Genomic DNA, 16534 nt, shown 5'->3' with positions numbered 1-16534 from the left:
TCTGTCCTGGTAAGTTGCTAACCTAATAAGTTTGTATTTTACCTACATAAAATAGGTGACACTAGCTAAATAATCCAATCATGTCACTTGTTCTTTGTCTTTTGTTGGCTGATGTTGTACTGTTTGTGTTTCTATTGAATCAATATTACTTTCAAGAAATACTGTGTTGTCAGTTCAACAACTCACTTGATCAAATGGTGCTGTGTCACAGTGAAAGACCTAAGGGATGGATTCTACTGAAGAACGGTGTTAGAACATGACAAAAATTGTGGCTTAAAACACACACCAGCTCTCTAAACATCTAACAGGGTCAATGGGCGCTTGGCATAACATTTGCCCTTGCTCCACAGTGTTCTGACAAAAGCAAAACTGCAGAAATGGAGTGGCAGCCTGGGTTAATGGGTAGTGTGGGGGTGAGGGGTTGCTTGTTTTAGTTTTCTACATACACAGCACTTTAAGCGGATGTGAGCGTCTATGACCTTTTCATTAATTTGCCCTCCTGACCTCCAACCACCTGACTCTTGTTTTTCAGTGGAGCCCGAGTTCAAGTATGTGGGGAACATGCACGGAAACGAGGTGCTGGGTCGGGAGCTGCTGATCCAGCTCTCCCAGTTCCTGTGTGAGGAATACCGGGCCGGAAACCAGAGGATCACACGCCTCATCCATGACACGCGCATCCACATCCTGCCTACCATGAACCCAGACGGTTATGAAGTGGCTGCCAAGCAGGTACTGACTGTGATGTTCATCACAGTTGTATTGATGTTGTGAACACACTAGTCTCTCATGACTGTCAGGATTAACCCAGAACAAAAATCTTGCATAATTTGGTCAGATGCTCGATTAAGTTCTAGGGAGGGATGTGTTAGAGGACTCCACCCTCTCAAACGAAAACTCACAGCCAAATTTACCACAGGCATTATGATTGGGTCATGTGCAGCTGCACTTGATTGATGATTACAATTTATGTTGTGATGCAGTCATGACCACAAGTCTCACAAAACTCTGTTTTAGATGAGACTGACTTTTTGACCCAAATGATCATATTTACTCTTTGTAGTCAATTTTGACAGTAAAATAAATGTTTCTGACTCATATCTATGCCACATATTTTATTTTACCTTTATTTAACTAGGCAAGTCAGTTAAGAACAAATTCTTATTTTCAATGACGGCCTAAGAACAATACACTGCCTTGTTCAGGAGCAGAACGACAGATTTGTACCTTGTCAGCTAGGGTAATCGAACTTGCAACCTTTCGGTTACTAGCCCAACGCTCTAACCACTAGGCTACCCTGCCGCCCCACATTGTTGTTTTCTAAATGAGAAGTTGGTTTTTAGGGGCAGTTGTTCTTTAAAAATGACTGGCAAAAGAGACATTTTCGCATGCTTGCCAACTGGCTACAGCAATGTTTGATATTTCAAGCGTGGCTAAGTTTGATATTTAAAGCGTCTGCTGTGGGAGAAATAGCCTTGCAGCGTATCCACATTCCCAGTTTAAGAAACACCCTCGCACTATCCTGATACTTCCAAATAACAATTGACAAAAAGCCCAAGCACCGGAACAACTGCTGCTCATTATCCGATGTATCCCATAGTCTCTTGACAGATTCTACAGTACCATGTATGTTTACATAGTTTGTCCACGAGAGAGGCTTAGCAATTAAATGCAGGACTAGGCTTAATCTGTGTCCAGGAAACTGGCACAAAATGTCAAATAAATTACAATGTTAAATCTGTCTGGTATTTTGAGAAACAATTTTAAGATTCACTGGATAGCGTCACAGTTTATTTAGACTAATCATGATTTTGCAGAGGTGGTTCTTCCATAGAAGTGTGTTAGGAAATGTTGTCTGTGTGGAAACCTATCCCTATACTTTTCCTCATTACCACCTTCTCAGTTTTGAGTGACACTAGCATTTATTTGCCACTTGCTATAACAACTTAAATTGTTTGAATTAGCACACCCCTTCATCTGTTGCTAACATATATCACTAAAGTGGAAACATTGTCATTGTCCAGTGACATATTACAATCCATATCACTATAGCCTAGAATTCACAGTTGTAACTCTGGAAGTTCAGAATTGTGGGCTACAACAAGAAATAAACAGCATTGGTCAAGGTCATAAAGTATCTCCCTTCTTAGCTTAAGATTTTTCTTTTATAAAATAGATTTTGACCATAGCTGAAATCCTTAGCAGAGGCACAACTGACACGGAAAATACACTGAATCCATATCGTAAAAGTACCGGCAGGAAAGTTTTCTGGGTGATACAGTTGCGGTAAAATATATTGGCACCCTTGCAGGATTCACCATTTCTTTTAAAATAAGTTGAAATTGAAAAAACGTTTGGTGTTCACACATGTATTCCACTTCAAAATCAAACAATGACCTGGACTAAATGATTTAATTCAAAATACTGTCATTTGGTTGGAGGCAACTGATTATCGTTTACTGCGTAATCTATCTCACCTGTGGTAAGCTGCAGGTGCATACAGGGTAAAAATATCCATTCACCCAATTTTGAAAAGAAAAAACAGAACATTCTGCTCCATTGCACTCATTGTAAAGTGTCAGGGTGCCAATAATTTTAAATGCAACTATACACCTGTCCTGCTGTCTCTCACTGGGTGCGTTCATTCTGCATTTTTTGGGCATGACAACCAAAGTTATAAGTGAAGACACTGCTGTTCTGTGCCTGTACATACATACATATTTTAATGGGCAATTCCCAGAGCTCTGCCACTTTATATAGTAATTACTATATTAACAACAATACAATTTGTCATAAACATCCAAAATCTCCTCACCACAAGCTAGAACGAGCACACTTTAATTTCATCGGTAGAATCTGTGTATTCGCCTGCTCTGAGGCCTCTTTTAACAATGGTAAATCTTAGCGCTGGTAGGGATCACTAAGAAGTTAAAATACATGTTATAATACGCAACACACAAAAAGCAAAACACAATAATAAAGAACATTTTACTTTCTTCAGTATAAAGGTCCTCTAACAACCATCTGAAATGCCCTAGAGCAGGGATCTCCAACCCTGTTCCTGGAGAGCTACCATCCTGTAGGTATTCACTCCAACCATAATCTAGCACACATGATTCCCATAATTAGCTGGTTGATAAGCTGAATCAGGTTAGTTGGAGAGCCCTGCCCTAGAGGCATCAATTACTCAAATGTTTAAATGTATTGTAGGTGTAGGTGCAAAAAAACTAAAAGCAGATTTCCCCAAGTCAGTGGACCTCCAGAATTAGCAATCCCTTAGCCCGGGTGCGGTAGGCCGTTCATCTATAGGTTAACAATGAGGTAAGGTATGGCGGAAGTTTATGCAAGGGGGCTTTATAGACAAAAAGAGTGCAATACAACGATCGACGAGACTTCAACAAGGGCCAGTCTACATTTTGATACAAAATGCACTATGATAAACTGCATCCAATGGCTTCAATACAGCGGCAGCTGCATTTGTGACCGGTGTAGATTGCCTCTGCATTGTGTTTTGATCAGCTTACATATGACCAAAAGGATCAGGGTTGGTGTTGATCTTTTCTTCTCTGATAATGACAGGAAAAACATCCATAAACAAATGCTGTGGTGCCCTTATATGCCAACTCCTCTGCAAAGTACAAATTCACATTGTAAGTGGACATGAATAGCCATGCTACCCCAATGACGATGTAGCGTACAGTATAAAATACAGTAGCTATCTAACATGTACAATAAGCACACGTTACAAGACAAAACGTTCATGAATGACTGAAATGCATACATATCACAATACAATGAAGGGATACCATTATAATACACTGTCAGTAACCATATAAACTCAAGTGTTTTAACATACATTGATTGATTTTCATGGGACAATTTTACAGTAAGCTACCTCTTCCACATCGCTACTGTAGACGGCAAGAGGTAAGGGGGGCAGGGGATGTTAATGAGTGGCAGGTGATGTTTATGAGGGGGAATACAGGGGGAGAAGGAAGTGTGCACCATTGAAAAGGGCACTCACAACAATAAAAAGGAATGTACAGTAATATCAATCATGGAACTATTCAGATTTTGTGTACAAAATACAACATGAAATTCAACTAGTTACACTCACCATCCAAGAATAACAGAAACATCTGGAGAGTATGTAAAGAAACATAAAATATTCATAATGACTTCGTAGATACCAGCCCTACAGTGGTTCTTCCTGTAAAAGTTGTGTCATACTGCAGCACACCATGCGGGCTGTTGCAGAATTCTATGGCACATTATTTAATTGTCAACCAGTGTTGACATTAATGCTAGTTAGTGCTAGTTTGACCACCAAAGGGCATCTTTGAGGAGCATTTGATAGTCTTCAATATTGGCTGTACTAGAGAATTTAAAACTTTTTTGTAAGAACATAGTATATGGGATTGGCTTTAAGAAATGTAGCTTAATTCATTTGATTAATAAGACGGTGTTTCTATTCCAAGAAAAACGAAAAACAAAACCCTCAGGGTTTCCGTTAGGAAAATATGGCGCTGTAGAATGTGGCGGTAGGGAATAGGCTACAGTACTAAGAGCATAACATTTCCATACCCTAATTGTTGTCTAACAATACCCAAACGGAGATTCAGTGAAAATAAAAATCTCATTGATTTATGAAGACTAGTCCCCATGCTTGTCTCAGAGCAGCGCGAAACCGTGCTGAAATAGTTGACCGCAGGTAGGCTATTGCTTCAAATCATATTGCTTCTAACTTCAATATACTTTTTAAATAAATAAGACCTACACCACTTTTAACAGCACATTACTCAAAACTAGTGAGAATAATATACAAAAACATTTTTTCAGTGACGTGACTCTCCGCCAATAATAAAATTTAGAGCACTGGAGGATTCTAAGTTAATATCTAAGGGTCATTTTTCGTTAGGGAAAATCTGATCTGTGAGAATATCTAAGGGCCTTTTATATAATTCTAAATTCATTAACTAATAATAATAATAATCGCTTTGTTTAAAAAATAACAATATTTTGGAGATGATTTAGTTTTCAAATAACCGAAAGTAAGCGATTGTAATCTGAATAAAGGCCAAAATAATATTTATAAAGGCCAAAATATTTACTTCTGTTTTTAGATGGAGAGAAACCAAAACCCCACTGTGCCTATTTTTTGGACAAGGACACCCAGCCAAAACCTCCCCTAACCTGGACGACGCTGGGTCAATTGTGCACCGCCCTATTGGACTCCCAATTACAGTCAGATGTGATACAGCCTGGATTCAAACCAGGGACTATAGTGATGCCTCTTGCACTGAGATGCAGTGCCTTAGACCACTGCGCCACTCGGGAGTCATGACCAACATGACCAATATATATTGTCCTGCTAATAGCCATTCCTAGATTTTTTTTTCTAAAGAATTCAGTCTGTTACGCTTCCAGTTGTTAACCTCTTGGGGCTAGGTGGGACGCTAGCGTGCCACCCGTGGTGCACTCCATCAACAGCAGGTGCATTTCAAGAGCGGCAAATTTGAATCCAAATAAATGTCAAAATTCAAATTTTTCAAAAATACAACTATGTTACACCATTTGAAAGATAAACATCTCCTTAATCTAACCACGTTTTACGATTTCAAAAAGGTTTTTCGGCGAAAGCATAAATTTAGAGTATGTTAGGACAGTACATTTACAAGAGTTGTGTGTAATGTTTTGTCAAGTCAAAGACAGGGTCACCAAAACCATAAAACCAGCTAAAATGATGCACTAACCTTTTACAATCTCCATCAGATGACACTCCTAGGACATTATGTTAGACAATGCATGCATTTTTAGTTCTATCAAGTTGATATTTATATCCAAAAACAGCGTTTTACTATGGCATTGATGTTGAGGAAATCGTTTCCCTCCAATAACCGGCAGTCAAGTCAGCGTCACAAATTAAATAATTAAAATTAGAAAACATTGGTAAAATATTATATTGTCATTTAAAGAATTATAGATTTACATCTTTTGAACGCAATCAACTTGCCAGATTTAAAAATAACCTTACTGGGAAATCACACTTTGCAATAATCTGAGCACTGTGCCCAGAAAAATACGCGTTGCGATACAGACTAGACGTCATGTTGGGGAGATCTAAAATCGAAAATACTATGTAAATAATCCATTACCTTTGATTCTCTTCATCAGATGTCACTTCCAGGTATCACAGGTCCATAACGAATGTAGTTTTGTTCAAAAAAGCTCATCATTTATGTCCAAAAATCTCCGTCTCGTTAGCACATGATGTAAGCCAGCCGGACTTCTCGTCATGAACGAGGGGAAAAAATATATTTCCGTTCGTTCAAACATGTCAAACGTTGTATAGCATAAATCATTAGGGCCTTTTTTAACCAGAACATGAATAATATTCAAGGTGGACGAATGCATACTGTTTTATAACGTATTGGAACGTCTAGTCTGTATCGAGATGTTTATCTTTCAAAGGGTGTAAAATAGTTGTATGTTTGAAAAATTTGAATTTTGACATTTATTTGGATTCAAATTTGCCGCTCTTGAAATGCACCTGCTGTTGATGGAGTGCACCACGGGTGGCACGCTAGCGTCCCACCTAGCCCATAGAGGTTAAAATCAATTTCTATGCCATTTTTCTCGTAAAAAAGCGATAATACTCGATATCATTCAGCTTTTTCCCGGGCTCTGAGAGCCTATGGGAGCCGTAGGAAGTGTCACGTTACAGCAAAGATCCTCAGTCTTCAATAAAAAGATCCAAGATGAACAACAACTTGTCAGACAGGCCACTTCCCATATAGAATCCTCTCAGGTTTTTGCCTGCCATATGAGTTCTGTTATACTCACAGACACCATTCAAACAGTTTTAGAAACTTTAGGGTGTTTTCTATCCAAAGCCAATAATTATATGCATATTCTAGTTACTGGGCAGGAGTAGTAACCAGATTAAATCGGGTACGTTTTTTATCCGGCCGTTTCAATACTGCCCCCTACCCCCAACAGGTTAATGGAACTTTTCATCTGGATCTTGTGAGCACGCTTTGTACCTTTGGATTACTGAACTAAACGCGCAAACAAAATGAAGGTATTTTGACATAAAGACGGACTTTATTGAAAATAACGAACATTTATTGTGTAACATGGATTCCTGGGAGTGCCACCAGATGAAGATCATCAAAGATTACTGATTAATTTAATCGCTATTTCTGACATTTGTGAGTCCTCTCTTTGGCTGGAAAATGTCTATATGGTTTTTTGTGGCTAGGCGCTGTCCTAACATAGTCGCATGGTGTGCTTTCGCCATAAAGCCTTTTTTGAAATCGAACACTGTGGTTGGATTAACAAGAAGTTTATCTTTAAAATGGTGTATAATACTTGTATGTTTGAGGAATTTTAATTATGAGATTTCTGTTGTTTGAATTTGGCGCCCTGCAATTTCACTGGCTGTTGTCGAGGTGGGACGCTATCTCTCTTCGTTTACACATCCTTGGAATAGCAGAACAGCATAACAATCCGGACGGCCCTTGCTGTGCCTGGTGAGCAGTTTGTCAAGTTCTGTTGTCAGAAGAGGAATGGAAATGTCAGGGTGAACCGATGACCTGACAAACCCACCACGTATGTTGACTCTGCCTGTCGGAGGTGGAGTTCCAGAGGTCACAGGTGTTCCTGGCATGGATTGTGACTCCATCTTGTTCCTCGCCCTCTTCAACGCGTCATTCTCCGCCTGACTCTCCGCCAATGCCGCCTGACTTTCTGCCAATGACAAGTGTTTTTCCACCAATACCGCCTGGCTCTGGACCAATGCATCAGCTGTCCCCCATATCTCTGGCCTCAGATAATGTTTCTCTTTCTGCTGTTAAGGTTGGAGTTTGGGGTGGGTGAGAGAGCTGGAAAGGCATGACTTTCATGTTACAATACGCCATAAGTATACAGCAGATCGACGATTGTCCTTACTTTGATTATGCTGTAACAACATACTGTAGCACCATGACCAGGATCTCAGGTTATTTAAGTGAGCAGATTAGGGCTTTCAGGAGGAACAGAAAATCTACTGGAGACATTTCAAAAATACTCGTAGACTTGGGGATTTTGGTCACGGACAGTGCTCTTCGCAAACACTATCATCAGATGTCTGTCTTACGCCGAACATGAAAGCCCGGGAAAATGAACTGGTACAGTAGGCTAAATACTGGAAAGTAGGCATAGTAACGCAAAACATAATGCTTAAATAAATTGACTGTGTCACGACTTCTGCCGATGTCGGTCCCTCTCCTTGTTTGGGCGGTGTTCGGCGGTCGACGTCACCGGCTTTCTAGCCATCGCCGATCCAATTTTCATTTTCCATTTGTTTTGTCTTTGTCTTACACACCTGGTTTCAATCCCCCAATTACTTGTTCATTATTTAACCCTCTGTTCCCCATGTTTGTTTGTTTGAGTAATTGTTTGTCTTGTATACGGTCTGTTATTGTTGGCTCGGTATATTGTGGTGTATTTGTGAATACTTGAGTAAATACGTTGATTACTCATATCTGCTGTCCTGCGCCTGGCTCGCTACACCAGCTACACACAGGCCAAGTACAGACTGCTGCAATTTTTACATTGTATTCCATTTCCAGCAAAGCTATTGAAGCGTTCGACTCACTAATGGATGAAGATGCAATGGCCATCAAAATTGCTACAGAAAAAAGGAAGAAGCTCAAGCAAGCCAAGTCCCAAGCATCCCCTCAAACTCCATGTGTGGAGGACAATTTCTCGCCAGGGACCAGGCCCATATTTGATTTTTGATGGTAAGTTTAGCTATTTACAAAGCAAAAGGTACATAAAATATTGTAGCCTACATCTCATGGACTGCTATTTGTTCCACAATAATTCACTGTTGCTTACTTTTTCAGGTATCAAGAGATATGCTGGACCCTATGTCAGAGGTGTTTGTGGGACCGCATTGTTTCTTTCAAGGTAGGATTATAGCAATATTTTGTTATGTTTAGGTCTATTTACATGTATATTTCTAGTATTGTACCAAATGTTAGCTATTAGGCTAAATGTATTTTTTTCTTCTCCAAATGCAGACAATGACCCAAACCAAATCGGGGGATTTTCACACCTACAGCAGCTGGGCTATGCAGAGTTTGCGTGTCAATTTATAAACCATGTGCCATGGAATTCTTCACAACTATTTTGCAATCTATATGGCTATCCAACATTTTGCGGTTGCATGAGCTCTTGAGTTAGAAATGTAATAGTTTAGAGTACTTAAGCATTGAATATATTGCAAATTGGGGGATTTTCACACCTACAGTAGCCAGGCTATAAAGAGTCTTTTGTCCTGCTAATAGGAAACATTGTTTGCATGATGGGCTACACCTGCTACAGTACTGCAGTACACTTATGAAAACCTGTTTTCAAAATGCCTCCAGATGTCCGTCACTACTGTAAATAAAAACACAGCATATTGTTTACATTCTTTATTGTAACCACATTGTCACAAATAATTTGTATCTACCTTTCCAATTACTTTTCGAGTTTGGGATTTACAAAAACCTTAGTATAACAACAGTTTTAGTAAGTAATATGCTACAGTCCAGTTAAAGCTTGTTCTGATCAAGTAGTAACAAAAAAATATGTGTATTTTTTCGTTGTTTCTTTAGAGGGACCATAAATGTGAATTAATATTTACAAAACAATTCACCAAACAAAACTGCAACTTTTTATTTATTTAACCTTTACTTAACTAGGCAAGTCAGTTAAGAACAAATTCTTATTTACAATGACAGCCTACCCTGACAAAACCCAGATGAGGCTGGGCCAAATGTGCGCCGCCCTATTGAACTCCCAATCACAGCCGGATGTGATACAGCTTGGATCCAAACCAGGAACTGTAGAGATGCCTCTTGCACTGAGATGCAGTGCCTTAGACCGCTGCGCCACTCGGGAGCCATGACCAAAATGACCAATATGCAGTTGAAGTAGGAAGTTTACATACACATAGGTTGGAGTCATTAAAACTAGTTTTTCAACCACTCCACAAATTTCTTGTTAACAAACTATAGTTTCGGCAAGTCGGTTAGGACATCTACTTTGTGCATGACACTGTAATTTTTCAAAAAATTGTTTACAAACAGATTATTTCACTTATAATTCACTGTATCTCAATTCTAGTGGGTCAGAAGTTTATATACACTACGTTGACTGTGCCTTTAAACAGCTTGGAAAATTCCAGAAAACTACGTAATGGCTTTAGAAGCTTCTGATAGGCTAATTGACATCCAATTGGAGCCAATTGGAGGTGTACCTGTGGATGTACTTCAAGGCCTACGTTCAAACTCAGTGCCTCTTTGCTTGACATCGTGGGAAAATCAAAATTGTAGACCTTCACACTTTGGTTCATCCTTCGGAGCAATTTCCAAACGCCTGAAGGTTCCACGTTCATCTGTACAAACAATAGCACGCAAGTATAAACACCATGAAACCACGCTGCCGTCATACCGCTCAGGAAGGAGACGCCTTCTGTCTCCTAGAGATGAACCTACCTTGGTGCGAAAAGTGCAAATCAATCCCAGAACAACAGCAAAGGACCTTGTGAAGATGCTGGAGGAAACAGGTACAAAGTATCTATATCCACAGTAAAACGTGTCCTATATCGACATAACCTGAAAGGCCACTCAGCAAGGAAAAAGCCACTGCTCCAAAACCGCCATTAAAAAAAAGCCAGACTACGGTTTGCAACTGCACATGGGGACAAAGTTCGTACTTTTTGGAAAAATATCCTCTGGTCTGATGAAACAAAAATAGAACTGTTTGGCCATAATGACCATCGTTATGTTTGGAGATAAAAGGGGGAGGCTTGCAAGCCGAAGAACACCATCCCAACTGTGAAGCACGGGGGTGGCAGCATCATGTTATGGGGGTGCTTTGCTGCAGGAGGGACTGGTGCACTTCACAAAATAGATGGCATCATGAGGAAAGGAAAATTATGTGGGTATATTGAAGCAACCTCTCAAGACATCAGTCAGGAAGTTAAAACCTCTTCAGCGTCTGATCCCGTTAGCGGGATCAAAATCCAGCGAAAAATCATATCGCCAATTAGCATTAAAAAAAAATCATAATTAAAAAAAAAAAATAATAATATATATATTTTTTTTTATAGATACACCTCTCCTGAATCGACCCACGTCGTCCGATTTCAAAAAGGTTTTACAGGAAAAGCAAATCATTAGATTATATTAGATGAGTCCATCGTAAAAAGCAGCTTCATAGCCATTTTCCGACCAACCACTTGCATCACATATAATCAAAAAACAGCTAAATGCAGCACTAACCTTTTACAAACTTCATCAGATGGCACCCCTAGGACATCATGTTATACAATGCATGCATTCTTTTGTTCAATAAAGGTCATATTTATATATAAAAACAGCATTTTACATCTCTGTCTGAGGTTGACTACATAATTTCCCCTCAAAAGCGTCCCGGTAAACAATGCTACATTTCCCTAAATTACTATCCTATAACGATTTTTTAAATGTATATTGTCAATCTAACATTTATAGATGAATATCTCTTGAGAACACCTGTCATACCAGATTTTAAATTAACTTTACTGGGTAATCACACTTTGCAATAAAAGGAGATGCGATACTCAGAAAATGAGCTAATATACAGAGCTCGGCACCATCTTGGAAACAATCGCATGTCACATCTCATCTTGTATAATATTGTCAATAATCGCCTACCTTTAGTTGTCTTCATCAGAAAGCATCCCAGGTCCACAACAGATGTATTTTCGGTCAAAAAGTCCATACTTCACGTTCCATTAGCCTGATGTTGGTAGCGCGTCCTATGGCTCTCTCCAAGCGCAGGTCTGAAGTTCAGAATAAATGCAATGCTCGCGCATGTAGGTTCGTTCAAACATGTCAAACGTTGTATAAAATAAATCTTCAGGGCCTCTAACACCAAGAGAGCCAATAAGATTCGAGGGGGATGATGTCATGGCCTTTAAAACCGTATCCAAAGGTGGGGGCAGACATGGCCGCCGGCGTCATAATGGTGATGGCCCATCCCCTGTGACCAATTTCAAACTCGTGTCATTCACTGAGTTTTGACTCTATAAGGCTCAAACCACTGTGAAAGGACTGGCGACATCTAGTGGAAGCAATAGGAAGTGCTCACTGAACCATGGTTAACGGTGTGATTAATAAGGAAAGATGAGAAGTCGAGTCAACACAATTCAGGTAATTCCACTTCCTGTTTCAATCGGTCTCGGGGTTTTGACTGCCATTTGAGTTCTGTTATACTCACAGACACCATTCAAACAGTTTTAGAAACTTTAGAGTGTTTTCTATCCATATATAATAAGTATATGCATGCCCTATCTTCTGAGTTTGATTAGTAGGCCGTTGAAAATGGGAACGATTTTTTTTCAAAATGCGCTGTGGCGCCCCCTATCCTACGGTATCCTCAAGAGGTTAAAGCTTGGTCACAAATGGGTCTTCCAAATGGACAATGACCCCAAGCATACTTCCAAAGTTGTGGCAAAATGGCTTAAGGACAACAGAGTCAAGGTATTGGAGTGGCCATCACAAAGCCCTGACCTCAATCCTATAGAAAATGTCAGGGCAGAACTGAAAAAGCGTGTGCGAGCAAGGAGGCCTACAAACCTGACTCATTTACACCAGCTCTGTCAGGAGGAATGAGCCAAAATTCACCCAACTTATTGTGGGAAGCTTGTGGAAGGCTTCCCGAAACATGTGACCCATTTTAAACAATTTAAAGGCATGCAATGCTACCAAATACGAATTGAGTGTATGTAAACTTCTGACCCACTGGGAATGTGATGAACGAAATAAAGCTGAAATAAATAATTATCTCTCCTATTATTGTCACGCCCTGACCATAGAGAGCCCTTGCTTCTCTATGGTATAGTAGGTCAGGGCGTGACTAGGGGGTGTTCTAGGTTTATTTCTATGTTGGTGTGCTTCGTATGGTTCCCAATCAGAGGCAGCTGTTTAGCGTTGTTTCTGATTGGGGATCATATTTAGGCAGCCATTTCCCCACTGTGTTTTGTGGGATCTTGTTTTGAGTTAGTGCATGTGGCACCTCTGATGTCACGGTTCATTAATAGTTTGTTTCTTTTTGTTTGGAAGTTTCGCTTAAATAAATATGTGGAACTTTAATCACGCTGCGCCTTGGTCCGTCTATCCACACGATCGTGACAATTATTTGGACATTTCACTTTCTTAAAATAAAGTGGTGATCCTACCTGACCTAAAACATGCAATTTTTACTAGGATTAAATGTCAGGAATTGTGAAAAACGGAGTTTAAATGTATTTGGCTAAGCTGTATGTAAACTTCCGACTTCAACTGTATATATATATATATATATATATATTTTCAGAACATTAACCATGCGTGTTCTCTTGTTTTATACTGTTCTGTATTTTCGACCCAATGATTCGTCTGACAAACAAAGAAATATGCGTCCTGCAGGCCCTGGCATGGATCAAAGCTGGCGAGAATATTTGGGATCCAAATAGAATATTTGGGATCTATCCCAGTTGGTATTCTGAGGAACCATGCATTTTTTCGGTGCGGCCCATTGTCCAGACCTTTGTCCACTGATCTCAACAGATGGTTATCGGCATGGTTGAATGCTCTGCAAAAACACACAAACTTTTTTAGTACACAATTATTGATTTTATTACACAGTATGCCTACACATTGGTAGGCTATAATAATTTTTTTAAAGAAAATGCACTGAAACCAAAAAAACTTTAGTTTTGGTGATCCTCTCAGCTCTAGCTCATAATGGGTGGATGGATGGCTTATTTTGTATTCCAATGTATTGAACGAATGTATTAATTACAGTCATTTACCATTCTCATTCTCACACTGTAAATGTTGTTTGCAGAGTTCCCGATCTCATTTTCAAGTCCTTGTTCGAAAAATAACGATATTTTGTTTTGATATTTTGTTTTCAAATAACTGAACGTGAGTGAGAAAAATGCCATTGTTTTTAGAGGGAGAGAAACCAAAAGCACACTGTCGCCTCATAGGTCTCCCGGTCGCGGCTGGCACGGGTATCGAACCAGCATCTGTAGCAACGCAGTTTACACTGCGATTTAGACCACTGCGCCACTCGGCAGGCCACAGCCACAAAGTTTTTAATGCTGATCAATTGCCTTGCACAAAGTATCTATTGTCCTGCTAATAGCCCATAATGGCTCTGTACAACGTGACCAGGCGGGAGTAGGCTACAGTACTACAGTAAGAGCAAAATAATCCTAACATTTCCACACCCTAATTTTAGTCTAACCAATACCCAAATGGAGATTCAGTGAAATTAAAAAGCTCATTGATTTATCAAGACCAGTCCAAATGCTTGTCTCAGAGCAGCGCTGTCTTGACCTCTGAATGCTGTCTTTTCTCCTTCCACTTGCCTCTTCCATTAATTTTTAAAGAGTATTTTCCAGTAAGCATAATCAATGCTCTAACTCCCCCTTGGAGCAGTGACGCAGGGCGCCACACTAAACCACAAATTACCTCTAAATCCCGCAGCATAATCTCAAAACTTTTAGTTGAGCAACCAATGTAAGTGTTACCAACCCACACACTGGGTAGCTTAGTCTCGCATTGCCATATCTCCAAAATCACGTCTTTGTCACACCTCCCTTGGAACTTTAGAATTTTGTGTTGCAAAAACAGTTTGATTGGATGTTACATTTCAAGAACCCTCCCTCCACACGCCCATAGAAGGGGTGCTGTGTGTTGTGTGTCACTGTTTTCCGTCTGGCTAGTTGTTGCCTTTGCTAGTTTCAAGTGCTAGTTTTCAAGTTATCAAGTGTGGCTGACAGTCTGTGATTTGTATTTATTGAAATTAAAAGTGGATTACTCTGGTAAAGTCAAACGTCACAACACATTTTTTCTTCCATGTCTCCATTCATCCACATGGCTGCAATTGCTGCAATTCGGTACCACCTAAAGTATTAAGAAGATTGACGATTATTTTGTTTGGACCCAAAATACAGATGCAGTGGGAGAACCTATTCAAGTAAGTAAATACATGTTTAAAATGTAAAAAAACCTACATATTATTAGCTAGCTAGCTAGCTGGCTACAGTAGGCCTGTTTGTAGGCTAACTCAACTGAGCTGCTAGCTAGCTAGGTAACTTTACACACTGTTTAGCTTTGTGAATTAAATGTCATCAGCTAGCTAACTTCCTATTACCTAGCTATCTTGATGTAATCATTGTAAATGCATTTGTTGATAACAGCCATGGAAGAGGATAACATTTCAGATAACAGCTGTCAGTAAAGGGAGTGTAGGCTACTGGATAGGGTAGGTCATTTTGTGGGAGGACATAATGAAAAGATTCTCCAGTTCCAGTCCCTAGAGGGTTAAATGTTGAAGCTAATAGCAACATAATATTCAGTTCCGTCTAATTTGAGTATAATGAAGCCTGTTTTTTTGTCATGTTTTCTGTCCTCAGATATGGAAAGCTGTGAAAGCCTGTTTGCAGATGAAGAGAGAGGTCCCAATGAATGTCCCAAGAGACTAAGGGTATATCCTATATGCATAGGTTATACACTACCATTCAAAAGTTTGGGGTCACCTGCCTTGTTGATAATGTTGTTAAGAAGGCAGAGCCACACTTTATTATAGACAGACTTCTCCCCATCTTAGCTACTGTTGCATCAACATGTTTTCACCATGACAGTTTATAATCGAGGGTTACTCCAAGCAGTTTAGTCACCTTAACTTGCTCAATATCCACATTATTCATTACAAGATTTAGTTGAGGATTGGAGTTTAATAAATGATTTGTCCCAAATACAATGCTTTTAGTGTTTTAAATATTTACGACTAACTTACACTACCGTTCAAAAGTTTGGGGTCACTTAGAAATGTCCTTGTTTTTGAAAGAAAAGCACATTTTTGGCCCATTAAAATAACATCAAATTGATCATAAATACAGTGTAGACATTGTTAATGTTGTAAATGACTATTGTAGCTGGAAACGGCAGATTTTTGTTATGGAATATCTACAGCAACCATCACTCCGGTTTTCCAATGGCACGTTGTTTTAGCTAATCCAAGTTTATCATTTTAAAAGGCTAATTGATCATTAGAAAACTTTTGCAATTATGTTAGCACTGCTGAAAACAGTCGTGCTGATTAAAGAAGCAATACAACTGGCCTTCTTTAGACTAGTTGAGTATCTGGAGCATCAGCATTTGTGGGTTCGATTACAGACTCAAAATGGCCAGAAACAAAGCACTTTCTTCTGAAACTCGTCAGTCTATTCTTGTTCTGAGAAATAAAAGCTATCCCATGCGAGAAATTGCAAAGAAACCGAAGATCTCATACAACGCTGTGTACTAATCCCTTCACAGAACAGCGTAAACTGGCTCTAACAGAATAGAAAGAGAAGTGGGTGGTCGCCGTGCACAACTGAGCAAGAGGACAACTACATTAGAGTGTCTAGTTTGAGAAACATACGCCTCACATGTCCTCAACTGGCAGCTTCATTAAATAGTACCCG

At 39.6% G+C, this 16534-nt stretch overlaps 1 protein-coding gene and 1 long non-coding RNA gene across 3 annotated transcripts in view; both read left to right on the top strand.

Moving 5' to 3' along the window:
- The window catches only part of cpn1 (carboxypeptidase N, polypeptide 1), a 183250-nt gene that overhangs the window by 38309 nt on the left and 128407 nt on the right, over positions 1-16534 (top strand). For both annotated transcript variants that reach the window (XM_045701860.1, NM_001141729.1), the window contains exon 2: positions 533-729. In XM_045701860.1, the coding sequence (XP_045557816.1) occupies positions 533-729 (197 nt within the window). The remainder of the gene's footprint in view (positions 1-532; positions 730-16534) is intronic.
- Positions 7449-9901, top strand: LOC123729023 (uncharacterized). The gene is made up of 3 exons (XR_006760778.1): positions 7449-8780; positions 8886-8949; positions 9063-9901. It is a non-coding gene; the product is annotated as an uncharacterized lncRNA (long non-coding RNA).

This window comes from Salmo salar, chromosome ssa19 (genome assembly GCF_905237065.1).
Source record: "Salmo salar chromosome ssa19, Ssal_v3.1, whole genome shotgun sequence".
NCBI lineage: Eukaryota > Metazoa > Chordata > Actinopteri > Salmoniformes > Salmonidae > Salmo > Salmo salar.
This window is presented reverse-complemented; position numbering and strand designations above follow the sequence as displayed.